At 36.4% G+C, this 27,154-nt stretch overlaps 1 protein-coding gene across 1 annotated transcript in view; it reads right to left on the bottom strand.

Moving 5' to 3' along the window:
• CNTN5 (contactin 5) overlaps positions 1 to 27,154 on the bottom strand; it is a 353,074-nt gene that overhangs the window by 26,122 nt on the left and 299,798 nt on the right. The window contains exons 14-16 of the mRNA XM_062020562.1: positions 19,498 to 19,618; positions 6,345 to 6,503; positions 5,774 to 5,923 (exon numbers count right to left, since the gene is read on the bottom strand). Of these exons, the coding sequence (XP_061876546.1) occupies positions 5,774 to 5,923; positions 6,345 to 6,503; positions 19,498 to 19,618 (430 nt within the window). The remainder of the gene's footprint in view (positions 1 to 5,773; positions 5,924 to 6,344; positions 6,504 to 19,497; positions 19,619 to 27,154) is intronic.

Here is a 27,154-nt window from a genome sequence, read left to right as displayed (position 1 = left end):
GTGCAGAACAATAGTATTTAGCTGCCAAGATTAAAATTGATCACAGTATTGCTGTAGAAATATTTATTTAGATTTAGTCCCAGTACTTCAGTTTTGCAATCTGAATGAGACAGAGGGAAGAGAAGCAATAGCTTTTCCAGCTTCCTGCTTTCAGAGTAAGAAATGCTTATGTGAGCTGCTCAAATTTAAAGAGAATTTTCTGATAAGCAGTTGAGTCCATATTTCCCAAATTCCAATTCTATGCTTTAATCACAATTCTATGCTTTAATCACAATGTCTTTCTTAGTCTGCTTGAATCCTGTATTCAGGAAGATATTTTCCATATGGATATTTTTTGGTATAAATTCTGAAACATCTTTTCAAATAAAGAAAAATGAAACAAAATGTTGATATTGTTACACACTCTGAGGAGACAAATTATTAAATTTGACTTTAGTCCTTAAGAAAATGTTTACTCAAGGTACAGTTGCAGTTCCCTATTGCTTTTAGAGTTTTTTATATCTTTTAAGACACATTCATCAGTTATTTCTTCTCAATTACTTTCCTTGAAATGTATCTGTTTCTGTCTCCTGCAGTACAGATCTGGGAAATAGAGGGACATTAAGTGAAAATTCTTTCGTTGTATGAAAGGTCAGCCCTCAAGTTCTCACCCTCCCAGGAAAACACTTCACATCTCATCTGTCCAGGAATGAAATGTAAAATGTGACAACATCTCAGAAGCTGATGATATATTGTATTCAACTGCTGGAAAACAAGGATGTCTTGACAGGTCTTAGGATCTACTTTTCTTTTCCTCTCATTTCCTCTATATTTTTAACATTTGTAATTTAGTAGGAGATAGAATTCAGTTCTATTAGTTGACAACAGTCTCATGTGTGGCTGAGGGATTTAGTCTGCATAGAGTCCAAGTCACCATATATAGGTATGAAATCTCAAATGCAGTGGCATATATGCCAGAGAACCATTTCCTTTGCTTTTCTCTTATGTCTTTCAGTAGCACACATATTTGGATTCTTTGTTAATCTATACTGCATACTAATTTGAGCCTGAAATATTATATGATAGTAGCCTACTGGTTCTAAATATATCCATGCAGTCAATGATTGCTGTCTATTTCCTCTTCTGCTTTTGGTTTTTCCCTATGGAAAAGCACAAGTAATCATCTACAAATGTCGCAAATAAAACACCACTCCCAAGAACAGCAACAACAAAAACCAAACCAAACCAGTCTAAACCAGGCAACTCTGTTCCTTGGACAGAGAGATTTGTTGCTATGCTTTGAAATTCTAAATAAGAATAAGGATGACTTAAATGAAAATAAGGACTTATTAAAAATAGACCCTGTGTACAAACTGCTACTAATGTAGTGCATTGCATTGTTATATCACAAAAGCAACTTTGCACTCATAATTATCAGGTTAAGCTTTAATTCTATTCAATTTCTCTCTCCCCGTGTTTCCCCATGAATAGATAATGCAACTGATGCTTTGCCCCCAGGCTTCAAATGCCTGACTGCTTTAGTGGAATGCCAGACATGTTTAAATTCATGTTATTGTCTCTTTTCACCTTGTAGACCTGTAAAATATGTATCAAGGCTAGAACTGACAGAAATGCAGCAGCTGGCTATAAGTTAGATGTGCCAGAAAATTGCAGTATTATCCCTTTTGATGAAAGTAACTCTGAAAAGCAACCATGTTGACTAAATATGAACTAACAAGATTAGGATTTAATTAGAAAATTAAAGCAAGTGGAAACCTGTTTATGATTCCGTTGATTTCCTTACACCATCCCAAATATTTTTTCCCTGAAAATTTTTAGATAATGGACTAATATAAAATGTTGTTACTGTCTTGGGGGAGAAGTGATAAAATAAGTGAAATGTGGGGAGAGAAAAAGACTTTAGTCTCCAGTCAAATTAGCTTGTGCCATTAAATTGCAGATGACAATTTCCATTTAAGTATAAAATAATGGAAGCAGAATCACACTTTGGTTGCCTCCGTGGGTTGTCTGCACAGCTATCATTCAGCCTGATGGATCTTAACTGATCTGAGTATGAGCCATAGTCAGCTTCTCTGCTGGAAGACTGACATTTCTGGAGTTTTACCCAGTGTAGGGGCAGTCTGTCTGCTTTCACTTGTGAGCCACATCTAGCATCAATGCAAATGGCTCGGTTATTCTTCATGGTTCATGACTAGAGAAGTTGATGCCACATTCTTTTTAAAATAGAATGTCGTTTCATGTACATGTCTTTTAAAAATTGAAATCTGTGATATCAGAACAAGAGCCTATGTTAATATAAATTTTCCCTTGAGGCCTTTGGCTAAAAAATTAGTAGTAATGATATTCTGATTGCTGGGTACACTAAGATAGATAATTAATGTGCTAGTTTGGAAAATCTTATATGAAGCACAATTAAAACTATTACTAGCTTTCCCGTGTCTTTGACTTTGGCATCTGAAGGTTATACCAAGAGTCATAACTCACACCATCATTAAAAGCTGCCTCAATTGACAAAGCTAAACAGGCTCTGGAATTCAGAAATATCTGGAGATGAGGAAAAAGTGTTTGTCTGAATGAAGTAGATTGTGAAGCCTCTGAAATTTCAAGAATTCAATAAAAGTTATAAAAAGAACGATATCTTACAATGACTTACATGTGTAAGTTTTTGTCTTTGGGCTTTTTTTTTTTAGTTCTTTTTAAATTAGGTTTTTTTTTGTTTAAAGTTGATTCAATCGTGCTATTGTTCTGACTTTACAAAACTTCTCAGGTTCTAAGAAACTGGGAAATTACATCTTCTCAATCCCTCTATAGAGAGGGAACAGCAACCAATCTTTTCCTTAAAGAAAGATCTGAAATTCAGGCAATGGTAAGACTTCTGCTGTACCATGCTGTGTTGGGCACACCAAAGAAATTCAGCTGCATTTTTTGCTTTTTTTTTTTTTGTCTTTGTTTTCTGAAGGCTAAGTTGTTTTACTACCATTTGTCTGGATTTCAATGTCATGCTCCAAACGTGACATAAGTGCAACTGTAACCCTGGTAAGAAAAAGGTGTTCTTACCTGGGAAGCTGAGAGTGCCAGTAAACCTCTAGTGTGTCCTTTTTCCTATTTTAAATAATATGTTACTGATATATTATTATCAGTTATAGTGCTGTTTATCAGGAACCCCATGTACTGGCCTTCAGAACATTGCTACTTGAGTTAAAGACTTTGCTCCTTCCAGAGACAACAATAGAGAAGTATTTCCCAGAAATGAATACCAATCACCAGGTAAAAATGCACCTCATGCTACATGCTTTGTTTGTCCCCCATTTTTTTTGTATTGATAGTCAAAATCAATTTCTAAATTGATTTTTAAGAGATAAAGCTGCAATGATTGTCTGAAGGAATATTGAAAATGAGTGTGCATGAAGATTTTCACTTAAATGTAGAAATATGTAATAATAATGTCTTTGTTTGCTGAACACTGGGAAAAAAGAAGAAGGAATCTAAAAAAAGGTGACAGCAAGATGAAATTAATCATTATCAAACTTCAGTTTGTGAGAAAAGCATGTGCTCACAGCTTAAATATATGTGGTCAATTAAAATCCTGAACCATTCTTTCAAAAACAAGGAATATATTCATAAACCTAAAAGAACATAATCACAGGGGTGCAACCTATTACAGGATAAACTTTTTCCAAAATGTTTGTGTCCACTCTGATAGATACCACCTGAATAAATAAAGAAGCCATTTATACATTTGGATCCAGCAGAATTTTCCCTGCCAATGAGATACGGTATAAAATGGAGGAAAGAATAATCGTAGTGAAAGGAGGCTTTTTTAAAAAAATATTTTGAGATGAAAGTAGTTCCTGTTTGTTTGGTTTTTTCTTTAATTCAATTTTCTTTTCCTCTTAATGAAACAAAGTGTGTAGCATCTGAAACTTCTGCTATAAAGTTATCAATTTTCACACGGGGGACAGCTTGAAGAAAACAAGAGGGAGAGCTAGAAAAGAAGCATCTTTCACATGTGTGCATGGCAATCAAATCACTTTAGTGGAGTTCTGTAATTACCCAGTGAAATTTTGTACAATCTATCAACTACACAGTTATTTAAAGCACAAAAATGTAAATATGTCATATTACAATTGAAGATAGGTTTGTTAGACTTAATCTGAAACAGTGCATCCAATTTTGGAGTCTACAATAAGAAAGACATTGATCAACTATGGCAAGTTCAGGAGAGGCCATTGGAATGCTGGGGCTGTAGCACTTGCCTTGTGAGGAGAAGCTGAGAGAATTGGGCTTGTTCATGTTGGAGAAGACATGTCTTGGAGGGACCTAACAGTAGCTCCCAATGCCAGCTCCCAGTGGTTTATTCATAGTTGTGCAAGGTGGGAAGGCAAGAAACAGTAGTCATACTGAAATAGGGGGAGTTATGGCTGGCTATATAAAAGAAAAATCCCAATGAGATTGGATGACTGCTGGCACTGGTTGTCCTGAGAGGATGTGTAGTCTCCCTTCTTGGAGGTTTTTAAGACTAAACTGGACAAAGCCCTGAGCAACCTAATCTGAAGTCAGTTTACCCAGCTTTGAGTGGGAGGTTGGACTACAGACCTCCCAAAATCCTATCCAGTCCTAATTATTCAGTTAATTCTGTGTTTCAGCCTAAGAAAATCAGCCCAAACATTTGGCTGTGAATGTTTATGGGTGGCATATACACAGATCGGTGACCTGTGGAACTGAGGAACAAGGTAAACATATCTTAAAAGATAACAATATTATTTCAGAATGAGAGAGGTAGACACATTTTGGCATTGCCACTTGTAATTCTTGTAATCACCCTTAATGAGAAGACAGAATGCAACATAACTGCTCTATCTTTCCAGAATATTTACAACTACAAAACCAGTGGTACTTTAAAATTTAAGTGGAATCTTTGAATTTGGCACTCTTCTATTCTGCATGATCAAAAAACTACTTACAAATTATTCAGCTAAAGAGAAATAAAAACAAAATCAAAACTCTCTGGGCCTCCCAAATAACAAAGAAGATGAAGAACAATCTGAAAGTGTTCTGAGATGCAGTTATCTTCTGAGATTTTGTTCAAATCCTATCTCTATATCTTTCTGCTCTTAAAATGTCTTTCTAGCCGCCTAGGGATTTTTCTCAGATTTATCATCCTTCTGTATCTCCCTTTGTTCTGCCTAAGTTGCTGTCAATGATTCCAAATAGGATATAAAGCTTTTTTTTTTTTTTTCCCTGGACTCCTGCTGTACCATACCAGTCAGAAATATAGTGGGATTTCTTTAAATGCAGTAACAGTTTGTGGTAGAGTGTTCATAGAGAACAAAGTATTTCAATTTAAGAACCTTCCCATGCCTTCCCTATCCTGTCGAAAGAATTTCTGTTCACCTTCAAGGAGAAAAGTTATGAAGAATAAGGTGGGTGATGCCGCTTGGGATCAAATCTTTGAGGAGATTGAGAAGCAGTATACAGCCAAAGACCACTGGTCAGAGGGTAGGCAGCAAGGGCTTAAGTGTAAGACGAAGACTAAAGCAGACAAGGTGGAGTAAGACAGAAGGGAATGGGCTTACTTGAAGTTTCTGTAAATTAAACAATATTCTGGTAATTAAAACAAACTGGCTCACCATTACAAAGCATGTCATCCTGGAACACTGATGACCGAACGCACAGATATGTATCAGGGAGAAGAGAATATCTATATTATTGTATTAAAACTGTTCTTGCTTTTGGTAATGCTGGAAAAGTAACCTTTTTATCCTCTTCTTACCTGCTTCATTTGTTCTGATCATGCGTGATGGTACACTTGGGTCTCCAGTCCCAATTTTGTTGGTTGCTACAACTCTGAACTCATACTCCACCCAAGGGTTCAGTTCGACCGCCATAGCAGACTCCATGTCACCACTTATCACATCTGGAACTGCAGACAGTAAAGAAATGTGTAGGTCACTCACAAATCTGAAGCTCACATGCTGTGTCTCAATGGCAGGCGGATTTTGTGATACAATATGGACATTAGAAGCGATAGACATCGAGAATCTAACATGTCAGAAACCACAGCTAGGTTTTTGGCACTGTGGTACTCCTGCAAAGACACAGATTGAAGGATATAGGGGAGAGCTTTCTGCTTATTCAGATGCATCGTGGCAGGTGTCTTTGTGTTGTCCTTTCAGAGCTGTTGCTAAGTAATGTGAAAGGAATGAAAAAAAGAAAAAAAATCAGTGCTTTTAATTTATCATCTTTCTCTTAAAAGTATCTGTTCCTGCAGTTGTCAGTGATTGCTATTGTGATGAGCGGGAGTTTTGAACCATCTACTTGGGCTGTTTGAAAGTTTTTCTCACCTGTTTTTACGGTCTGCCAGCCAAGAGAAAATGGACTGCGTGCTTGCAGATTGTAGAGGGAGATAGGGCTGTGATTGTCTGCCCCAGGACTCCAGGAGAGTGTTGCTGTGGTGTCTGTAATTTCCTCCACTATTACAACCCCTGGGGGACCAGGAGGACCTAGAAATAAAGTGGAATAATCAAACAGACCACACCATCATCATGGATGAGAAGCAATAACACAGGAGATGTATTCTGTAGAGACCCGGTGGAGTTCAATATCCATGAAATGCAAGGGTTAAAATATTCTCTACTACATCACGGAGATACCTCAGTTCCATGATTTCTGCTGGTAAAGTGTGATAGTTTCTACTTTTTAAATACTGTGTGGGTGAGGATCAATTAAGTTGTCAGAGTGACAGAGGAAGAAATAGAAATAAAGTTTTGAAAAAATCCTGTTATAATTGTTCTGAACCTAAAATTAAAGGAGAAAAAAAGAGCAAGTTTAAGTAACAACCCAGCTATAGTGAACAGTTGCAGTCACATCTTCTCTTTGTGAGAGACTTGTCAGCAGGAAAGACAAATAGTGATCAAAATGAAGCACAAGTGGATACGCTTCTTCAAGAACAACAATATCACTAATAACTGAATCAAGTATACAGCATTCATCCCTTTTCTCATATTGACTCATTCAGGGAAACTGTCTGGATTACTATCCTGCTGGAAGTCCATTAACTGTGTGATTGAAAGCTATTAAAAACAAAACAAAACCCAAACTCAAATATTTTGAAAGCTGATAATTACTGTGGTTCCATGAAAAACACTCCCCCTCCCAACAACTCACTTGAGAAATGAAAGGATTATTTTTTCCACTTAGCTGCACCAAATGAGAATATGTTAATCACCATTTGTATCAGTCGTGACTGATCCAATAAGTGTGGTCACTGGTAGCAAACATGACTATAAAGAAAAATGTGTCTATAGTCACACTCCCATCCCCAAATTTTTTCTTTAATTCTTCCTGGTTTTTTATTATTATTATTAATGGTGTTTATAAATGTATTCCATTTGCATTTGCCAAACTAAATCAGAGACAAGGTTCTCCTCGTTCAGATCCTCTTCCACAGTTGCAGTAACCAGGGAAAACGTGCACCTCTGTCATGGGTAAATGCAGAATAAACATCTCTCTTGTGGTTTCTTATAGCCAAAAGCTTATATAAGCTTATAAGGACAGGACTTCATACTTCTATAAAATATTATTATTATTAATAGCTATAGTTATTTCTGCCAAATCTGGGTTTTCTTGGCATTTCAAGACCCTTCTATCCTACTATAGTTGAAAGCTGAACTTTTGCATCTGCTCCTACACAGATGGAGGATTGTGAAATCAGAAATACACTACTGGACACTTTCTCCCAAACTGAAACTACAGAAAGGATGATATGGAAACAACTTTATTAATAGAAACCAATTGCTGCTACAGTTTTGCAAGAGCCCTGTGCCATTTGCATGTATCATTTGGATGGCTCCACTGTCACAAGCTGTGGTGAGTGGGATGTTCCCATTAGCTGAACTGTCAGATCAGCACCTGTGGATCAGGGTGTCAAACACTTGAGTCTGGTGCCTCCATTTCAAGTGGCAATTGCAGACAGGCTTTCTGCATTACTGAACTCAGCATTATTATATTTTACTAGTATTTCATACAATCAAATATTTTACTGTCTAGAATCTTTAGTTCAGGGGTAGAACCAAATTTATCTGAATATCAAAGGCTAATAAAAGCCATTAGCTGAAATCATTTTAGTTGCTGTGATTTTTTTGTCATTTGCAGCTGCAGCTATATATTTCCTCTATTATGCCTTCAACAAAAGCATGTTTGCATGAACTATGACAACAGTATGATCAGAGTTTTGTAATAGATGGACTCAATAAAAAATAAGCCAAAAAAGAACATTTGAAAATCAAGGGATTAAATTCCTTCCATTCCAGGAATGGAAGGAATTCAGTGCAACTTAGTATCACAGGTATATGATGAAAGAAGATTGTCTCCACAACGCTTTGCGTCTCTCTTCACAGAATCCCAGGAAACAGCTCTCGAAGAGCTCTGGAAGAACAAAGGTTTCTACTTCCATGAGTGCTAAATAGCTTCAGTGCTGGGAGCCTCTCCTCTTGGCTTGCTCTGCCCACGCAGCATGCTTGACATTGCTGCTGTCACTGCCTTTAACTGAGTCACAAACAGTGCTGGGGTAACATGTTGTCATTCTTTCGTCACCTTGTGACCCTTGGCCTTCTGGAGTCCCAACATTATTGACAGTTGAAAGGTCTTACTTTTCTTCACTGGAGAAAACAGGGCAAAAAAATGTATCCTCTGCACTCCTTGCCTTTCTGCCAAGTGTTTGCTGCTCTTTGATGGGAAGCACCAGGTCAGACTTTTATCTCAGAATAGCAAGTCCTGGGGCTAATTTAATAAAATAGGGTGATCTTCAATCTCCATCATCTATTGTTTCAGGCTATCTGTTGATGTAGGAAAATACTAGTGAAATTTTTATTTGTAGCCATAAGGGAAAGTATAAAGGAAAGCTGAGATCTTGATGCAATCATATGCTTTTACTAGGTTGGAGCCCTAGGCCCAGAATTATATCATGGTTCCAAGCACAAACAAAATTAAAGGGAAATATTTTAGTGCTTTTCCCCTACGACAATATTTCTCCTGTGCACACAGAATGTTGTTAAAGACTTTCTAGCCACTGTATTATAGGCAAAAGAACAAGTGTCTTGCTCATAGAAAAGGATGTAAAATACATTTATGCAGACGTCTCCTGCTAAATTCTCAATACATTTTGTTGGAGTTCTCTCATGTTTTTTAAGCCTTTTAAATGCATTCCTATGCATGGCAATCTGTCATTATGTTTTCTGAGATGTATGCTCTTACACAGTCTGTGGGATGACTACTAAAAAGCATTTCCATTTCCAACAGCGAGTATTCTTGAAAATGGATTAATAAAGGACAAAAGCTTCACTGATGACAAATGTATGACGGTTAGCCAGGACCTGAGTGCTATGCAGATGTCACTCATTTTTTGTAGAAATCTCATTAAATTTTATGCTTGAATGTAATCATTTATGGTGTCGGCCGGACAGTTAATGTAGAGGAGCTTTTCTCCTAGGGGACACATTATTGTTCAGGAACTCTAAAACTATTTTTTCATTCAGAATAGCTAATTGAGGAAAAAATGCATGGTCTGCTCAAATGCCTCTCTGGAAACTATACAGAAAATGACTGGTCATAAATGCACTACAGTGCAGTCGACCTTCATAGAGAAGACATTTGGGGCTGTGATAGGCTCTTATTGTAGCTCTAAAAGCACTGGAAACTCAGCGTCAAGGATATTAGTCAGTTGTCTTCTTTTAGAGCAATTCCATAGATTGATACTTCATTTCAGGACATGCATGACTGCATTTTGGCAAATTTGTTTTATGTGTTTTTTTATTGTTGGAATCATCATGCTGAGAGGTCCTTTAGATTACTTGCCATAGTGCAATGTTAATGTGAGAGTTCTTGAAAGACTATTACCAATAATAGTCATAGTCATTCAGCAAGGCAGTGTCCTTTCCTGTGAATCCCAAAATGTGTGCTGATTTTCAGCACTGCTGCCTGGCCAGGATGATTCTAACTTTTACCAAAAAGCTAAGAAGCCTGATGTATAGGAGTTCATAAACAGATTTCTTGACCCGAAGATTTTGCTTTCTGAATGACAGGCTATACTGGCTTGTTGTCAAGAAGATGAGAGGTAAAGAAAAAGGAAAACAAAGAGGCAGTAACTGCAGAATAATTGAAAAGGAGCTTGATAAAATAGGAGCCTGACTCTTGCAGCACAAATCCCCTTTGCAGTGTCCACCTGTGACAGATGACATATTTGCACATAGTGAGGAACAAGAGGATGGAGAGAAAGTTTGATGTATAGAAAATGCAATAGTCTTTAGTGGATAGGTGCACATCTTCAATCACTCCACATGTGATATGACCAAGTGTACCCATTGGCCTCAGGGAACAGTTTACTATTATGGACGAATTCTGTCAGCCCAATTAACAGGGTCTGTGCTTGGGCCATCTTCCTGGCCTTTGCTACAGCTCAAATGTAATTTCAAGGACCAGCAAAAATATGCTGACCTTGTTTATGTTCCATTTAATGATGTTGTGTTTGATGGCCTTTAAACCCAAGTGCTTGTCTTTAAGTTTTATTGGCAATATCACAACTGAAAGGAGAAGTGTGGTCAATCTAACCAGCAATTCCTGTGTTATATTTGCTGCAGGTCAGTGGAGCTCAGGGGAAACATTACTTCTCCAAAAATATAACACGAGAGTGGATTTCTTGCTTAGATTGGTAGTTTTGCCGGTCTACAAGATGAATGGTTTTAACCTCTTTTTTATTTTTAAACCACAAATAGTGTATTCTTAAACCACAGTTTTTAGTCACAAAGGCTTTCATCCCTTCACACCACAGGGTTGCTCTGTACTCCATTTCAAGATCTTACGACTTCCAGGTAGCAGTTTGCTTTTAAAGCTCATTTTACTTACAGTAGGTATGCATTGTGCATGTGGATAACTTTCAGTGAACAGTCGTATAATACATTATACATTGTAGAAGAAAGATGCTTTTCATCTTATTTTACAGAATCTTCCTGCCATGAATGTTGTGTTAATATTTGTATAGTTCAAGGAATTGTATTTGGCTTTGCATATGCTAATAAGTCTCCAAGGGTGCAAAGCATTGAGGCAGAGAATTAAGAAGGCTGGACATTATTTTTTCCTTCCTCTAGAAAAGGGTAGTGTCTATTGACATCTATAACAGTAGAAACCACATTTTTATCAGTAAAAGTGAAAAGGATAATAAAAGCAAACAACGGTGAACAAACTATTACTGAAACACACTGAAAATATCTGCTATCTAAATCTACTAAAATCCTTACATATAGACTAACAAAATGTACTGGAAACAATGGTATTTATGCTTAGAGTGCACAAGTCTATTTGTAATAGAACTGAGATAAAACAATAATTTATCTTTGAGTTTCCCCAAAACATATTTTATAAGATATACAATATTTTCATGTAAATATAAAAAATATGAAAAATATTAGATGTGCTAAAACCATTTTTTCCCATCATTATTGATGAATTCAAAGAAATACACAGGAAAAAAATCTGCTTTTGACTTCTTTTTGTTACAGAAGATGGTATTTTTTGTTAGTTAGCATCTAATGTTTAAAAATTAAGCAAACTTGCCTGGCTACTGCATTACTATAGTTCTCTTGCAAACAGCCCCAATTCTCACAGCCTTTCCTCATAAGGAGGATACTCTATTCCCCTGATCATCTTGATGGCCCTATGCTGGACTCTCTCCAGTAATTCTCTGTCCTTCTTGAGCTGAGGAGACCAGAACTCGACACAGTAATCCAGATGAGGCCTCATCAGGGCAGAGGGGGAGTAGAACCACCCTTGACCTGCTGGCCACACTCTTCTTGATGCATCTCAGGATGCCATTGGCCTTCTTGGCCATGAGGGCACATTGTTGTCTCACGGTTAGTTTATTGTCAAAAGCCTTGCTGAAGTCAAGGTAAAAGACATCCGCTGCTCTCCCCTCATCTAGCCAACCAGTTACGCACACATAGAAGGCTCTCAGGTTGGTCAAACAGGATTTCCCTTTGGTGAATCCATGTTGACTCCCCCTAATAACCATCTTATCCTTCATATGTTCAGTGATAACATTCAGGATGAGGTACTCCATCACTTTTCCAGGGATGGAGGTGAGGCTGACCAGCCTGTAGTTTCCTGGGTCGTCCTTCCTGCCCTTTTTGGAGACTGGATAAGCATTGGCATTTCTCCAGTCCTCAGGCACTTCACCTGTCCTCCATGATTGTTCAAAACTGATGGAGAGAGGCTTAGCAATCACATCAGCCAGTTCCCTCAGTACTTTCGAATGCATCCCATCAGGACTCATTGACTTATGAGCCTTAAAGCTTGGCCAACAAGTCTTTAACCTCTTCCTCTTCAACCCAGGGCAAGTCCTCTGCTGTCCTGGCCATCCTCCTATCCTTGCTGGACTGGGCTTCCCGAGGGCCGGCCTTGGCTGTAAGGACTGAAGCAAAGAAGGCATTCAGTACTTTGGCCTTCTCTGCATTCTCAGTCACCTGGGCACCCTTTGTGCTCAGCAGTAGGTGCACATTCCCCCTCATCTTCCTTTTACTGCCAACGTATCTGAAAAACCCCTTCTTATTTTCCTTAACTTTCCTGTCTATTTTTAATGCTGGAAGGGCTTTATCCTCCCTAGTTGCACCCTGCATGCTCTGGAAAATTTCCTATACTCTTCCCAAGAAGCCAGCCCCTGTTTCCACCTCTCATAGATGGCTGCTTTCTCCCTGAGTTGTCCCAGCAGCAGTGTAATGCAGCACATGGTACCTGTTTAAGTAGTTTGCAATCAATGCTACTTACTCTTTTGGGTATAACGTATTGCAAACCAGCTTTTCAAGAGTAATTTACAAATAAGACTTAAGTGATGGAACTTATTTGATGACTTAAAGTTAAGGCATGCAGTAATTCATGATTTTTTTTTTCCATTTATTAAATATATTTTAAAATACTGGAGAATCGATAGTGAAGCTTTCACAGATATAAAAATTCTTTAACTTCACAATATTTCGTTCCTAGCTCAGTCACGATGATCTTAAAAAGAAATGTGATGTAAGAAATGGAAAACTGAAAAATAATCTACATTGTTGTTTGTAGTGTCACTATCATTGTTAAAAATGTAGAGATTTATATATGAAAAATCACTCAGTCAGATCTAAATGTGTGAAGCACTGTCCCCATCCACATCAGATAACAGTGCCATGGTAAATTTTGCAGCGATCCTCTAATCTGCAGAGAACTCTCTGCTGGCCTCAGAAACTGCTGCTGCAACAGGGCTACCTTAGTGTATGTGAAAGAGATTTCTGCTCTTAGAATACTATTGGAAGCCTCATACTGATCTTTATGAAAGTATGTTAGACACCTGTGTGGCATTCCCAGCTCCTACTATTTTTTTTTGATGAACTGTACAGACCCTTTTCTAAACCAGACCTCCAAACTTGTGGAAGAAAGAGCAAGGCATATGCAATAACTGGCTTTGAGAGGAGATCTTTTACTCCAGCAGCCTATTAACAAAACAACACTTCTAATGACTTCATTAGAAGCTGTATTTCCAGAGCAAAGGGATGTGTTTAGCCAAAAGTGAACATAAGAAGTAGCCTTATGCTCTTAGCTAAGAGTTCTGTTAGTGTTCTTCAAAGCCTTCCTGTCCACAAGTAACAGATTTTATACTGATGAATTAAATAAATATAAAATGAAAACCACTGTTGACCTTTTAAAATGTAGTTGATGGGACCAATGTAAGGTAATAAGGTTAGCCCCTTCACAGTGTCAACTTTTTTTTTTTCACATAGTGAAACACAGTGGAAACACAGGATCGGGAAGATATCCTTTGTAATGAAAATACGAATGCACCAATTGTTTCAAATTTCTGCAAATGGGCAAATAAGAATACAATAAGCTCTTTTTGTAAGGCAGGCTTTAAAAAACAAATTAACTTACCAAGCAGGCATTGTCTTGAGGAAACCTGACACATTGCTGACTAAAGGATCACCTGAGACATCTGTGAAATACAAGTCTCCTGGCTGGTATTTAGGTGTTTGGTAAGCATGTTTATGGTCATATCACTAGTGTCAGAACATGACATGCATATTTATCCTGTATTAGAGCCTTCTGCTTTTGTAATCACTTCTCTGTGAAAAATCATTATAGAGGCAGCTTGACTATTGGTGTGCCAATGATAGATGGAAAACCAGCCAAGCTGAAACATTCTGCTATTCTGCTTCTCAACCACTTAACATTTACTGAAAGTTGAAGATTTGGGTGTATAAATAAAGGCTGTTAGCCAGACAAAGCATGTGACATGCCAAAGCTATTCTTGGATTGATGTCAAGAATGGGATTGACATTCATAAAGATCTTAAATCACTTCTGCTTCTTAAATGACTGTTGACTTCATGTGCTGGGGAAAATATTTGTTGACTATGTAGCGAATATCTATATTCTCCTGTAAACATCCTTGTTTGCACGGCAAACAGCTACTTTGCACTTGTTCTCCTTGGGTGAGCAAACAACAGAAAGCATAAATGAAGTTAAATCAGGCAATGACTTGGGTGTCAGGAATGTAAGTCCATAGTTCTGACTTCTTGCTGTATTCATTTACTCCGCTAAAACTACTTCTTTGATCGTCAGATAAACATAATTCCCATTCTGATATTCCTCTGAAGTGGTACATTTATGCAGACCTGGTGCCAGAATCATTACCACTGTATGTGAAAAGATGTTTTCTCTTTTGAGTGTCCTTGAGCTGTATCAGCCTGCCCTATATACCTTCTTCTGCTGCTATGGGCTCTGATAACTGTCTTGCAGAAAATCTCACAGTGGCATTTAAGGCTTTACCACTATCTGCCTCATTGCCCTGCCAGAGGGCAAATACACTGCAGAGGGCACAAGCCTGTTATTTAGCTTTTCTCTCTCCAGGTACACACTTCAATGTGTATTGGCTTAAGTTGTTGACAATTGTTCCTCTGAGGACTGTTTTTTGTCAATAGTCAACTCAATGAAGGAAATAAATATTTGGGTTGCTGGAGATACCCTAAATTGTGCCCTACACAGTCAGGTTCTCATTTGTTTGCCTGCTGGCTTCTGTACTTCTGGCTACTGTGCCTCAGAATAGGGGGTTGAACACATCTTGATCCCAGCTAATCTATTGCCTTCAGGTAGAGCACGCTCTTGGGAAGAAACAAGGGATTTTGAAGTGGAGTCTGAAACAGCTAAAAAGAGATATCCTACATTGCAAATGAGCACTGCAATTAGAGCTAAGCTGTAAGTGGTTTGCATCACCTCTTCTGCCTTAAATCAGTCCTGGCTTTTGAGTTGAATCCTCTCTCTCATCCTCTCTATATTCAGAGAGTAAAGGACCTCTCTGAAGTAGTCCACAGAGTCAAGGTGTCTATCCAGAGGGATAAATAAAATCATCACTGTTTTTTTTAGGTACCTAATAATAAGAACTTGTGATACAGTATTGCAGACAATTTTGTAGAACCGTATTTTGGAGAGGAAGTGCTTCACAAACTAGGTTGTAGCCTATCTGAATAGAAATAGATTATGCCAGGTATGTTAGGACAGCACATCTTTGAAGGTCATTATTATCTGATGTGAGACTACTGAAATACTTCTCATTCTCAACCCTTTCAGAGATTAAAATTCAAGAGAGTGAAGCTGGAAAGCTAACATACTATCTGACAGGTCCGTCTGCTAGCAGAACATCTCTTCCTAATGAAATCTACATTATTGGTGGCATTAGACAAATGAAAATGAAAGACAAAAATGAATAACTTTTTCTGGAAAAACAGGATTTAAAGAATAGAGAAATTATCGGGGAAAAATAACAAGTTACTTCTTACTTTAATATGCATAATTTAATCACATTTCCAAAGCATTTCAAAAAATATTTAGATTTTATTTGGTATAATTAGTGCTGATGGGTCTAGAATCTTGGTTTAGTTCAAACATGATTAGGAATATGTCTTGTTATAAGTAGTTTTCAAGTGTTCCCAAATGAGATTTACTAAATAAAAATTAATATGGGAATAATATTAGACATATGTTTCACTGCAAGTCACCTAAAATCAAGAATTATGACATTGTGAATGTGAAAAGGGTTTGAAAATACTTTTAAAAAATGTATAACCCATCAAGGAAGTTCTAGAATAGAAACTTGCTGCTGTCTCTTTTGCTGTACATACACACACACACACTCGTACATATGTAGTAAATTCAGAAAATGTCTTATGTCATTAATTACCTTCTTCAAGCAATTAGACTCAAAAGAATTGAGATTTACTTCACAATATGCATTCTCTGTTCTTCGGATTATCTTTCACCGGTGACATTTTCTGAATTTAACCTCTGCTATATAATGCAGAGAAAAGAATAAGGGCAAAAACAATGGCAAAGTTAGTTCCCAATATATTTAAGGGATCTTCCAATAGAGTAACTAGCAGGAATGTTTTAAAGAAAGATAAGCATAGTTAAGGAAAACCCATGCTTTCTCCACAATAGATGGTATGCAGTGATGAATGTCGATTTGTTGAAGATCAGAATGGCAGTTACAAGCAATAGGAGACAGGAGTTTGCAAACAGTTTGTTTCTCTTTCCTCCATCTGAAAAGGCTGCAGTAAGGTATAACTGTCTTCCAAGCCACTTGTAATACAGTTCTAGAAATCTGTCCTTGGACTTAAAAATAATGCATCAGTTGAATACATAATTCAGTATAGTCAATTTGCTAATAGCAATAATTCTGATATTCATGAATATCTAAAGAAGGGAAAATGAGATTATTTGAATTTAATTTATTCTGTATGTCCAATTTATCTCCTGTAGAAATGATGTAAACAGAACAATTCTTTGAGTAAAAATGACAATGATATATTAAAAATACCAGATGAATCTTACAATGATTGAAATGCTGTTTTATGCTGGTATGATACTATCAGCATTCAATACAAGCATTTTCTGCAGAGACAAAAGGAGAGAGAATAAGGTCAGAACAAGGATATGCTTATATCTGCCCCTCTAAGAGTTCATAACAAAGCTTCTGCTATCTCAGTTTGGCCACAGGCCGTAATGTTTAAAACACAAAAATGTTTTGTAATATGCATAAAATGAAATTATTTTGCCTAGAAACTATATTGGAAATAAAGAATAATATAGATTTCAGACTTTACTGCATAGTGGCAATGGGTTTTCTTCACAGATGATGACATCCTCTGTCAGATGAAATTCCTCAAAGTTTATTGAAATATTTATTGAAACATCTGTTGCTGCTGGTCTCTTCTAAGCAATATCCAGTATCTCCAAAAGCTAAACCTAAAAAAGTTTGAAAGATGCTGCAATTTCGGACCATCAGACAGTGTCAAATTGCTGACCAGTGTGTGCACTCTATAAACTGAGATAGGAGGAGAAGAAAGGATTAGAGATGCTGAAATGAAAATTAAATGCCTGTAACAGTATAAAAGAAGAGATAGATTAGATTCTCAAGAATATTTTATATTTTTGAAATGCTGAAGTCTAGAAAGAGTAACAATTAACAACTTTGCCATGAATGTGCTTTAAACATTTTCTGCAATACAAACCAAAACTGTCCTACATTTTTTTGGTGAAAGAAATACTGACACTGTAAGATGTTATTGCCCTCATTTGCATAAGTTTTACAGCTATCTTAAAGAAAATTAACTATTTCAGTAAACTAATCATATAGTCTAACTTTATGAAAACTGCATTTTACATCAGGATAAAAGCAGTCATACAATATAAAGCATTTTGTGGAATTAATGTAAACATTTCTTACTTTATCCTAGAATTCTACATTTGTACAAACAAGAAAAGAACATTATAAGCAAAGTATGTTTGAATTTAAATTCCATTATAATGCAGTCACAGTTTTCATTTCATCAGCAAGGTGACTTGGAAATGAGAAACCCACATATATACATTCTGATATTGCATACTACATCCTTTTTTTCATCTCAGATTTCCTTCTCAGAGAACCTATTTTCTACACCAAATTCAATAAATTCATTTATATAACTAGTATTTTTAAAAGAACAATTTGGTAGCCATTCTGCTGTGTCCTAGATAATACCAAGCTGAGAGATTTTTGTCACTAAGTTCAATGGCATTAAAGTTGAGATTGCCTTGCCTATCCATAGAGCCTCCAGCTCCTATCTGAGAGAGATAAAGGTAATACATATGGTCTTGCGTAACTCACAAGGATGATTCAGATATCATAAGGCAGCTAAAATGGCATTACATATCTGTTTTGAGGCAACTGAATACTACCATTCCAACAGTGCCATAGCTCATAGAAATCTGATTGTCCTCAAAGTGACTTTATGGAAATATTCAACAGCTACTTTCATAAAAATGTGAACAGTCCTGCAGTCAGCTAGTCAGCCAGAAACATTCTTTATCATTTAAAACATATATTTTTCCTAAAAGTGATGGATATGGACATATCAAATTTAAAGATGTGGTGGAATGTGGTAGAATAAGTACTTTTCAAAGATCTCTAAAGTTTTTTTTTTCTTTGATTTTTAATCTGGAATTTTTCAAATGTTAATAAAATATTTACCTTGATTTAGTCTCAAAAAAAAAAAAAAAAGTATCATTCACAGTAAGGCTATCTTGCTATGCTACCCAGCAGAGTTTCATCTATCTTGACATTGCAAGGCCCATCAGTAGTAACACCAGTAAGTGGACCTCAAGTCCTCAAGTTCCATTAGGCACTGAACACACATGCACATGCACACACACACACACAAGTATGGCAGAATGCAGAAATAGTCTGCTTACAAGAATATGCATGTGATGCTAATGTCATGATTTATTATAAGCTGGTTGGTGTTGTAGATATGATCAGGGATCCTGCAGGACAAATAATTCTGCCATCCTATGCATAATCAGGAATGTTAAATGACAGGTAAAGTAACTCACCAGTTTACAGGACTGTGACTAAAGATGCAGTCAAAATTTGGTGGTGACAATACCATGTGTAAAAAAAATCTAATACTTCTCTTATTAACGGACTTTTGGTTCATTATTCATATCTATAATGTTACAATATACTATGTTGTCACTCCTCTTAGGAAGTGAATGACTATTCCTAAATTGTAAAATCTGAAAGAATAGCTTGACCAGAAAATGAATTGTAAAAAACCACAGAACTCATCATACCTACCTTACACAGGCCTGTGAATACTCATTGTCTACACTTTAATGAATCTGGTATACGTTTTTTGCAATTACCTCCCTGAAGACCATATGCCCATTAACCAACTGTCTTATTTCTAATTGCCATGTCTGTAGGACAGTTTATGGTGAAATTGCTTTAAAAGACAGTAGGTCAGTCACAAATGTTTTCAATGGTATAAAATCTGAAGATGAATGCGTAGCACAGATGTCCTTGAAGCCCCCATATTTAAAATTCCTCCATACAATAGTTTCTGGTGATTGTGTTTTCAGGTGGCACCACAAGCATACTCACCTCTAACAAGCAGCTCCGTCTCATCTGACACTGTGTCCGCTGCGGTCTGAACCCTGCAGCCGTATCTCCCGGCGTGCATTAGAAGGATGTTCCTGATCATTAAATCTGCAGAGGATGATTGCTGAAACAGGGTTGAAGTGCAAGTTTAAAATTCAGCAAATCTGTGTTCAAGGTATTTCACAGAGTATTTTATATAGTGTGAGAAACTCAAGATTGCAGTTTTCATCTTAGAGCACTCCTGTGCCTTAATATCCTCTTTTGAGGATTATCAGAATGCTGCATTGATACAATTGTTAATAGGGATTAAAGAAGAGGATTTCAGGTTTTTAATAACTTTCATTCTGTGAAAAGCACATTGTGCATATTTGCACACTCAAAGAAAATTATTCCAAACTAATAGAAAGAAATTCATTAAAGAGATGAACAGAAATATTTTGGATGCAAACGTTGCTATTAAAAAAGTCCTCTTAGAAATGAAGAGCACTTTCTTCCTCTTCTCTACAATGAACTACATTTGCAGTATATCTTGCTACTCTAATGAAATTAAGATAACTTGAATTATAACAATGATTGATTTTCATTAACTTAGAGGAAAATAATACTAAATCTGATTGAGGAAATATGAACAAATTATCATCTTTCCTGTTGAAGTCTGTATATATTTAAATCTGAAACATACAATCCCTGAATGTGTATATGGAGAATCACTACAAGCTTTTACATTCTAATATTCCAGCCAGCAGTAATTAAAATGCCCCAAAATTACAAACCAAAAAGAAGCAAATGAAAAGTAGAAAAGTCTTTTAGAGGATAAATGGCTTTTACTAAAAATCTCTGTATGATTTCATAAATTTGAGGGATATTATTAGATTTTGCATGTACAACATAATGCATATATTCAAACTTATTAGACTCAATAAATGTTGCTCCAAAACCTTTAGTGAGACAAAATCTGTTATCGATACAGGTAAGTGCAAACAACCCTGACCACATGCTGTAGTAATTGCAGTTCGCTTTTGCAATTCTTTGTACTGAAAGTGCTTGGAACATTTTGATTTAATGTAAGCACTAAAAGTTTTAGCAAATTTCCATAATTATTTTTGTGCTTTTCAAAGTGTTTTTTTTCTCTTCATAGTAAAATGTTAATAATTCTAAAGTATTGAGGATAGAAAAAAATGTCCTGCAAATATCTCTAAATGTCCTTGTTGTTGCTATTTTTCATAGATGAATCTCACATTTTAAGTTTTTTAAAATTTAATGTAGACTTTATATAACATTGTATCATTGATCACATATAATGAATATTAGAATAGTATTACATTTTAATAATAGAATCATAGAATCATAGAATGTAGGGGTTGGAAGGGACCTTTAGAGATCATCTAGTCCAACTCTCCTGCAGAAGCAGGTCCACCTGGTTCAGATCACAAAGGAATGCGTCCAGGCAGGTCTTGAAGGCCTCCAAGAAAGGAGACTCCACACCCTCCCTGGGCAGCCTGTTATATAATATATACTTTAGCATGTTAAAAATATGTAATATATCAATGTGTTATATAAACTGCAATTTCACTATTCACTATTATATTATTTAGAGTTTATAGAATACTACATATAAATCATTTTATACAATAATATGTTGTAGTGTAACAAAAATAATACTGTAAGGTATGTAACATATAAATTTGTTATATTAAATGATATATAACATGTGTGGCCTATCATATATTAATAGCTGAATGTTATATACTTAATATAATACAATATAGTATAAATTACTGATATATTATTTACACATTCATATGCACTTTGGTGTTTCACTGAAAGAGTTATTTACTGAGTTTGGGCATTTCCCTTCTCCAATTTTATATACTTTGCTAACTAAGTAAAGATTCTTTCCTTGCATGGCATGTTCTCTGTGCCATAATATTCTTGTGCAGTGTTTCTAATTTGAGTCACTCTGATCCTGAACTAGTAGAATTTTACCCTGCATTCAAAACAAAGTCTTCTTACTGGTGTGCATGTAGATATTTTCCAACAGTGCTAAAAATATGTCACTGACTTAGGTTCATATTTGCCTGTTTTTTGGCAGATACTTATCCTGTGGTCAAGTAGTTGCACTCAGATTTTTAACCTTCTCAGTCATTTGCAAGTTATGAGCTCCCCCTTTATAACCAGTTGTCCGTATGTGCGTGACTTTGTGCTTTGAAGTACTAAATTTCTTGTTTGTTCTCATGTGTTATTTCCAACCTCTGCTGTATTGGTAATATGTCCAATTTTGTTCCATACAATTGTCATTTGCATATTTTTTTCTCATATGTCAATGTCATTAAAGACATGAAATTTATTTTTTGCTTTCTAGGCAGAATAATTCCTTTTCAATGCATCTCAGCACATCTTCTTCAGTCAATCTTCTCTTCATTTGGATTTTTGGAACGGAACATGTCATAATCTCAGTGATATCCAATGATATGACAAGGGGCAATGGGTACAAGCTGAAACATAAGAGGTTCCAAAGAAATACAAGAAAAAAATTCTTCACTGTGAGGGTAACAGAGCACTGGAATGGGCTGCCTAGAGAGATTATCGAGTCTCCTTCTGTGGAGACATTGAAAACCTACCTGGATGAGTTTCTGTGTGACCTACTCTAGAAAGTCACAGAATCACAGAATCTCAAGGGCTCTGGCAGAGGGTTGGACTAGATGATGTTTTGAAGGCCCTTCCAACCCTTGAAATTCTGTAATTTTGTGATAATACTCCATGTAACACCTAGGCAAAATCTTTAAGGAAGTGTATTTCCATGCAAAGAGGTAAAAGAGAGATGGGACATCAAGGTTGACACTGAGACAAAATTGATTACTATATTTTAATAGTCCTGTAGATCTAAAAGTGTGACTAGAATGGCAGTGTTTTGCTTTCTGAAGTGGCCTTTTTTATGATGTTACTGGAGGGAATATACTCTGACCAGTCAGGCCATAATACAATTCTATATTCTTTATCTGGCACATCAGAGATCACATCAATGGAAAAGAATATCTGAGTACTCTGCAGCTTTAAATGGAAAAGAAGAGTACATTCTCCTACCAGGACTCAGATTTGGGATATACGTTTTTTAAGTTATCTAGTACAGCAGCATTTCTAGCTATTGAAATATGTTGCTCAAGATGATTAGTGATTCTGGTACAAAGCCTGAAGTATTTGAAGGACAAAACCAGTTATCAGTCCACATGTGTTGTTTTTTCAGGGTAATTTACATTAAATGTGTGTTTTGCTGTTAGATGGGAGGAAAAACATAATGGATAGCAACTGTTTGGTTTCATTACTCAGGAGCTGTTAAAAATCTTGTCTGTGCCTTTAATTTTCAGAGGGTTCCTGACTGTGTGAATCCTAATATTCTTATCAGGAAACATATATGTATTTCATCTGCATACCTGTGTAACTGGACAGATAAGCAGAAATTGAGAATCAGTGCTGCAAGTGGAGAGCAGTGCAGTACAAGAGATTCCCATGAAATACCTACATTTATTACAGTGTAACAGGATGTGCAGCCAGCACTGCTTTGGATGTGTGAGTCGAAAGCAATGAAATTCACTATATCTAATATAGATGGATATCGGCTCAGACATTAGATTCCTGATTAGAGGAAACAATGAGACATTTTAGTTTCAATTTAGATAAGTAGGAGCTATGTTTGACTAGGACCTCTACAAAATATCATATTCTTTGCTGCTCAGTGGTATTTATGAAGTGCTCTTTATGAATTTAACAGACTCTTCCAGGTCTTGTTAGACTGATTATTTTGTTGGTCACTTTACCTTGGTATGCGTGATTTGAGGCCTTAGTAGCACCTAGAGGGATTACATTGATTTGCTGGCTTTCCAAATCTTAGGAAAATCTCCACATAATGTCACTGCAGGTGCTGCATAAATTTGAGTGATTAAAATCCCATTTAAAAAAAAAAAACACTAAGCAAGAATGCAGCAGAGACTTCATTAAGAAAAGTATCTAAGGTCAGAAACTTGGTCTTCCGCTTGTAGTCTTCTCTAAGTGAAAAAAGAGAAAATGCTTCAGGAAAAGCAGAGGCATACTATCCCCTATGGGGAAGACAACACTGGTGACAGTGTAGAAAGATCTCTCATCTGGATTAACATAAATTAACCACTTACAATCTGGTGTATCAGCAACCATGTGGTCCCAATATTATTCACAGCTGAAATTAGTGGTGTTTAAACATTTTTTTCTATATCTAAGTTTTTATTTTATTAAGTGAACATTTTTAGAAGATGCCTTTCATTCAACTAATTTTATGCCCTTCTCTGACAGTGTATTTTGCAATAAGTGCACTATTTCAAAGTAGCATCTTACTAGATAAATCTATATTCCTTGTGCTCTAAATATATTACCATTTAGCCAAGTATCAAGAGTAGTTATATTTGTTCAGTATAAATGTCTACTGTATACAACCAACTCAAATAGGTTTAACCAACCCAAATAGGTTTAACAGCCATCTTCTGATTGTTTTAAAGAAAGTTAAGAGTAGCCTTCAAGGCCAGTATCAGCTATGAACCTGCTGTAACACTGAACACATGCGTGGTCTTCATTGAACAGCAAATAAATAACAATAACACAACTATCAATGCTGTCTACCATGACTAATGGTCCTCTCTAGGACAACACATTATTCTGCAACTGATATTATGCTCTTGAATATCCCATTCATCAGATTCTAGGCAGCTCCAATGTTGATTGCTGTGTCAATCTATTGTCCTTTCTGCACTAGCATGGCATGCTGTCCCAGGTCATAGTTGTGTCTGCCACGTACCTAATTAGCTTTAACTGCAAGCTACTGCTTGAAGTAATTTTTCACAAGAATTGGTGCTACCTACACATAACATTTGCTTTTGGTGTAAAGATAATTCCTTAAACTCAGAAAGGCTCCAAGGAGCATGTAACATGCATACTCTGCTCAATGAGAATGAACCTGTTGCATCTGTTTTTTGTACCCATTGCCCTAATGCTGGGGATTCACAGAGGGGGGAAAAAAGAGCCTTTTTGCAGAGAACTTACTGTTGGTTCAGTAACACTTCTTCAGCTGTCCCACATTCCCACAGAGAGGAAGTTGTTAGGTGGAATTTTTTCGCTTCCATTTCATAAATCCTAAGAGATTGTGAGTTGCTTTGCAGTAAAGTAACTTTTACATATGATTCTTCAAGTGAAGAGAATTACACTTATTTTTCCTGTGAGAACAAGTTCATTATCTTGAGCCAGTTGCTAGGAAACCTCCCTGTTAATCTGTCCATTCTTTTGCTGAGCTTTTATCTCTAAACCAAGATAGTTCATTCAGTACCCAACCTTTTCTTTTGAAGGCTTTGCACGAGAACAATCTATAATCTGCCTGAATTTGAAATGGAGCTCACAGTTACACTGTGGACAACTTTTTAAATATCTAGTAAGTCTTTTCTTTACTTCTTCCATGGAATAATTAATTTTTAGCTTGATTATTACAGTTTATCACATATGTTCAGATATGAGGAAAATATATATGAAACCTAAGAATATGAAACTATTCTCTTGTCACTATATCAATCTTGTCTTTCATTTAATCTGGTTTTAATACTGCTTATTTTCCACATTGATTGTCATACTTTCCTTCCATACTCCGACTGTAGTTCTATGAATATATAGTTCTGACTTATGTTGAAAGAAGGGACAAAAAGGCAAGGAAGCTCAAAATACTGGGTAGTCAATAGAGATGATGAGGCAGCTGGCAGCTCTCAGCTTCTGCATGGCAAAGGTCTAGAAAGTCTGCCTGTTTTTGTACCAAGGATTCACGTTAAAAACTCAATCTGGACAACATGCAGTGAAAATTGTCTGTTTGGGAAGAATGTGTCTAAAAAGGGTATTAGGATTATTATAAATCATCATAATTCAGTAGAAGCTTAAATCAGTGGGGAAAAAGAGTGTACAAACACAAAACGACCATTGCAGAAAAACTTGTATGATGAAAACCTAAGGGGAGTTTAAGTAATTTCTTCCCTATGGCTACAGGGTTTTACTGAGGCTTGCTGGCTGACATCCAAATCTCTGGACAGTGATAGGTGAAGATGTTTTCCTACAAAGGAATTTATACATAGAAGAGAATTCTTGGGAGGTACAAAAACTTTGAAAAATACCTAAACACTTTGAAAGGTTATATTTTATATAAACTGAGAACAATGGTCTATAATTAGATAGAATAGGACTGAGATTTAATCCTAAACAAGAGTTACCTTGGTTGTTAATACTTTCTTATTCAATTCAAATGTTTATTTGAAAGACATGTGTCTCTTTCATGGGTGAAAGACAGATGACACATAAGTTAGGTGAATTTCTGACTCATATGTTTTCTGATATAGTAAAATAGCCTTTATTAGGGAAATTTACTCAATTTAAATTGAAAAATGATTTAACAGTTGAATCTTGATTGTTTGACATACTTGATTAGCAAAAGAGTTTATGTGTAGTGAATTTATCTGAAATAAACTAGTGATTTGACAGAATTTCATAGAAAAGTAGTCTGTACTATCAGCAGTGAATCAAAAATAGCAATACAATACAGTTCTTTTGTATTATACTGACAATTTACATGTGCATTATGATGGATTGCTGGCTTCGAGCCAACTTATGCTTATAATACATTTATGACAATTTAAGTGTCACTTTACACAAATTCTCAGGTTTGAACATATGAACCACTTGCCTGTTTACTGCTTGTGGTGTTTACAAATAGCAAATATTTAATTTGCTAAAAAGCAACAGATATCCTTTTTAATACAGTGATAACAGAAAACTGTATTCTGAGTTCTATCTTTTAATCATATATGTACATCTAGAACAAAGAATATTCAATTGTTATTGGTTTTGTTGTAATTTGTGGTTTGTTGTAGGATAATAATGGTAACGTTCTGCTCCCCCTCTACTCTGCCCTGGTGAGGCCTCATCTGGAGTACTGTGTCCAATTCTGGACTCCCTAGCTCAAGAAGGACAGAGAACTTCTACAGGGAGTCTGGTGCAGGGCCACCAAGATGATCAGGAGCCTGGAACATCTTTCTTATGAGGAGAGGCTGGGGGAACTGGTGCTGTTTAGTATAGAGAAGAGGAGACTGAGAGGGGATATCATTAATATTTACAAATATCTAAAGGGTGGCTGTCAGGAGGTTGGGACATCCCTTTTTTCTATAGTAGATAGCAACAGGACAAGGGGCAATGGGAGGAAGCTGGAACACAAAAGGTTCCACTTAAATATAAGAAAAAACTATTTCACTGTTCAGTGAGGGAGCCCTGGCACAGGCTGCACAGGAAGGATGTGGAATCTCCTTCCTTGGAGGTCTTCAAGACCTGCCTGGACACGTTCCTGTGTGACCTGATCTATGTGGACCTGCTTCTGCAGGAGAGTTGGACTAGATGATCTCTAAAGGTCCCTTCCAACCCCTACCATTCTATGATTCTATGATCCAGGCTGATGCAGGTTGACTGGGGCATACCTGACAATACACAAGTTGCATTTTCCCCAACTATAAGAAGCAGAAAAGATGATTTTCAAGATTTTCAGGTTTGTGGATTCACAGGGGAGGTGTGAATCCTTTCAGTGGTGGTATTTTTGAACAGTTTGCACAGAGAC

This window comes from Colius striatus, chromosome 1, assembly GCF_028858725.1.
Source record: "Colius striatus isolate bColStr4 chromosome 1, bColStr4.1.hap1, whole genome shotgun sequence".
Lineage (NCBI taxonomy): Eukaryota > Metazoa > Chordata > Aves > Coliiformes > Coliidae > Colius > Colius striatus.
This window is presented reverse-complemented; position numbering and strand designations above follow the sequence as displayed.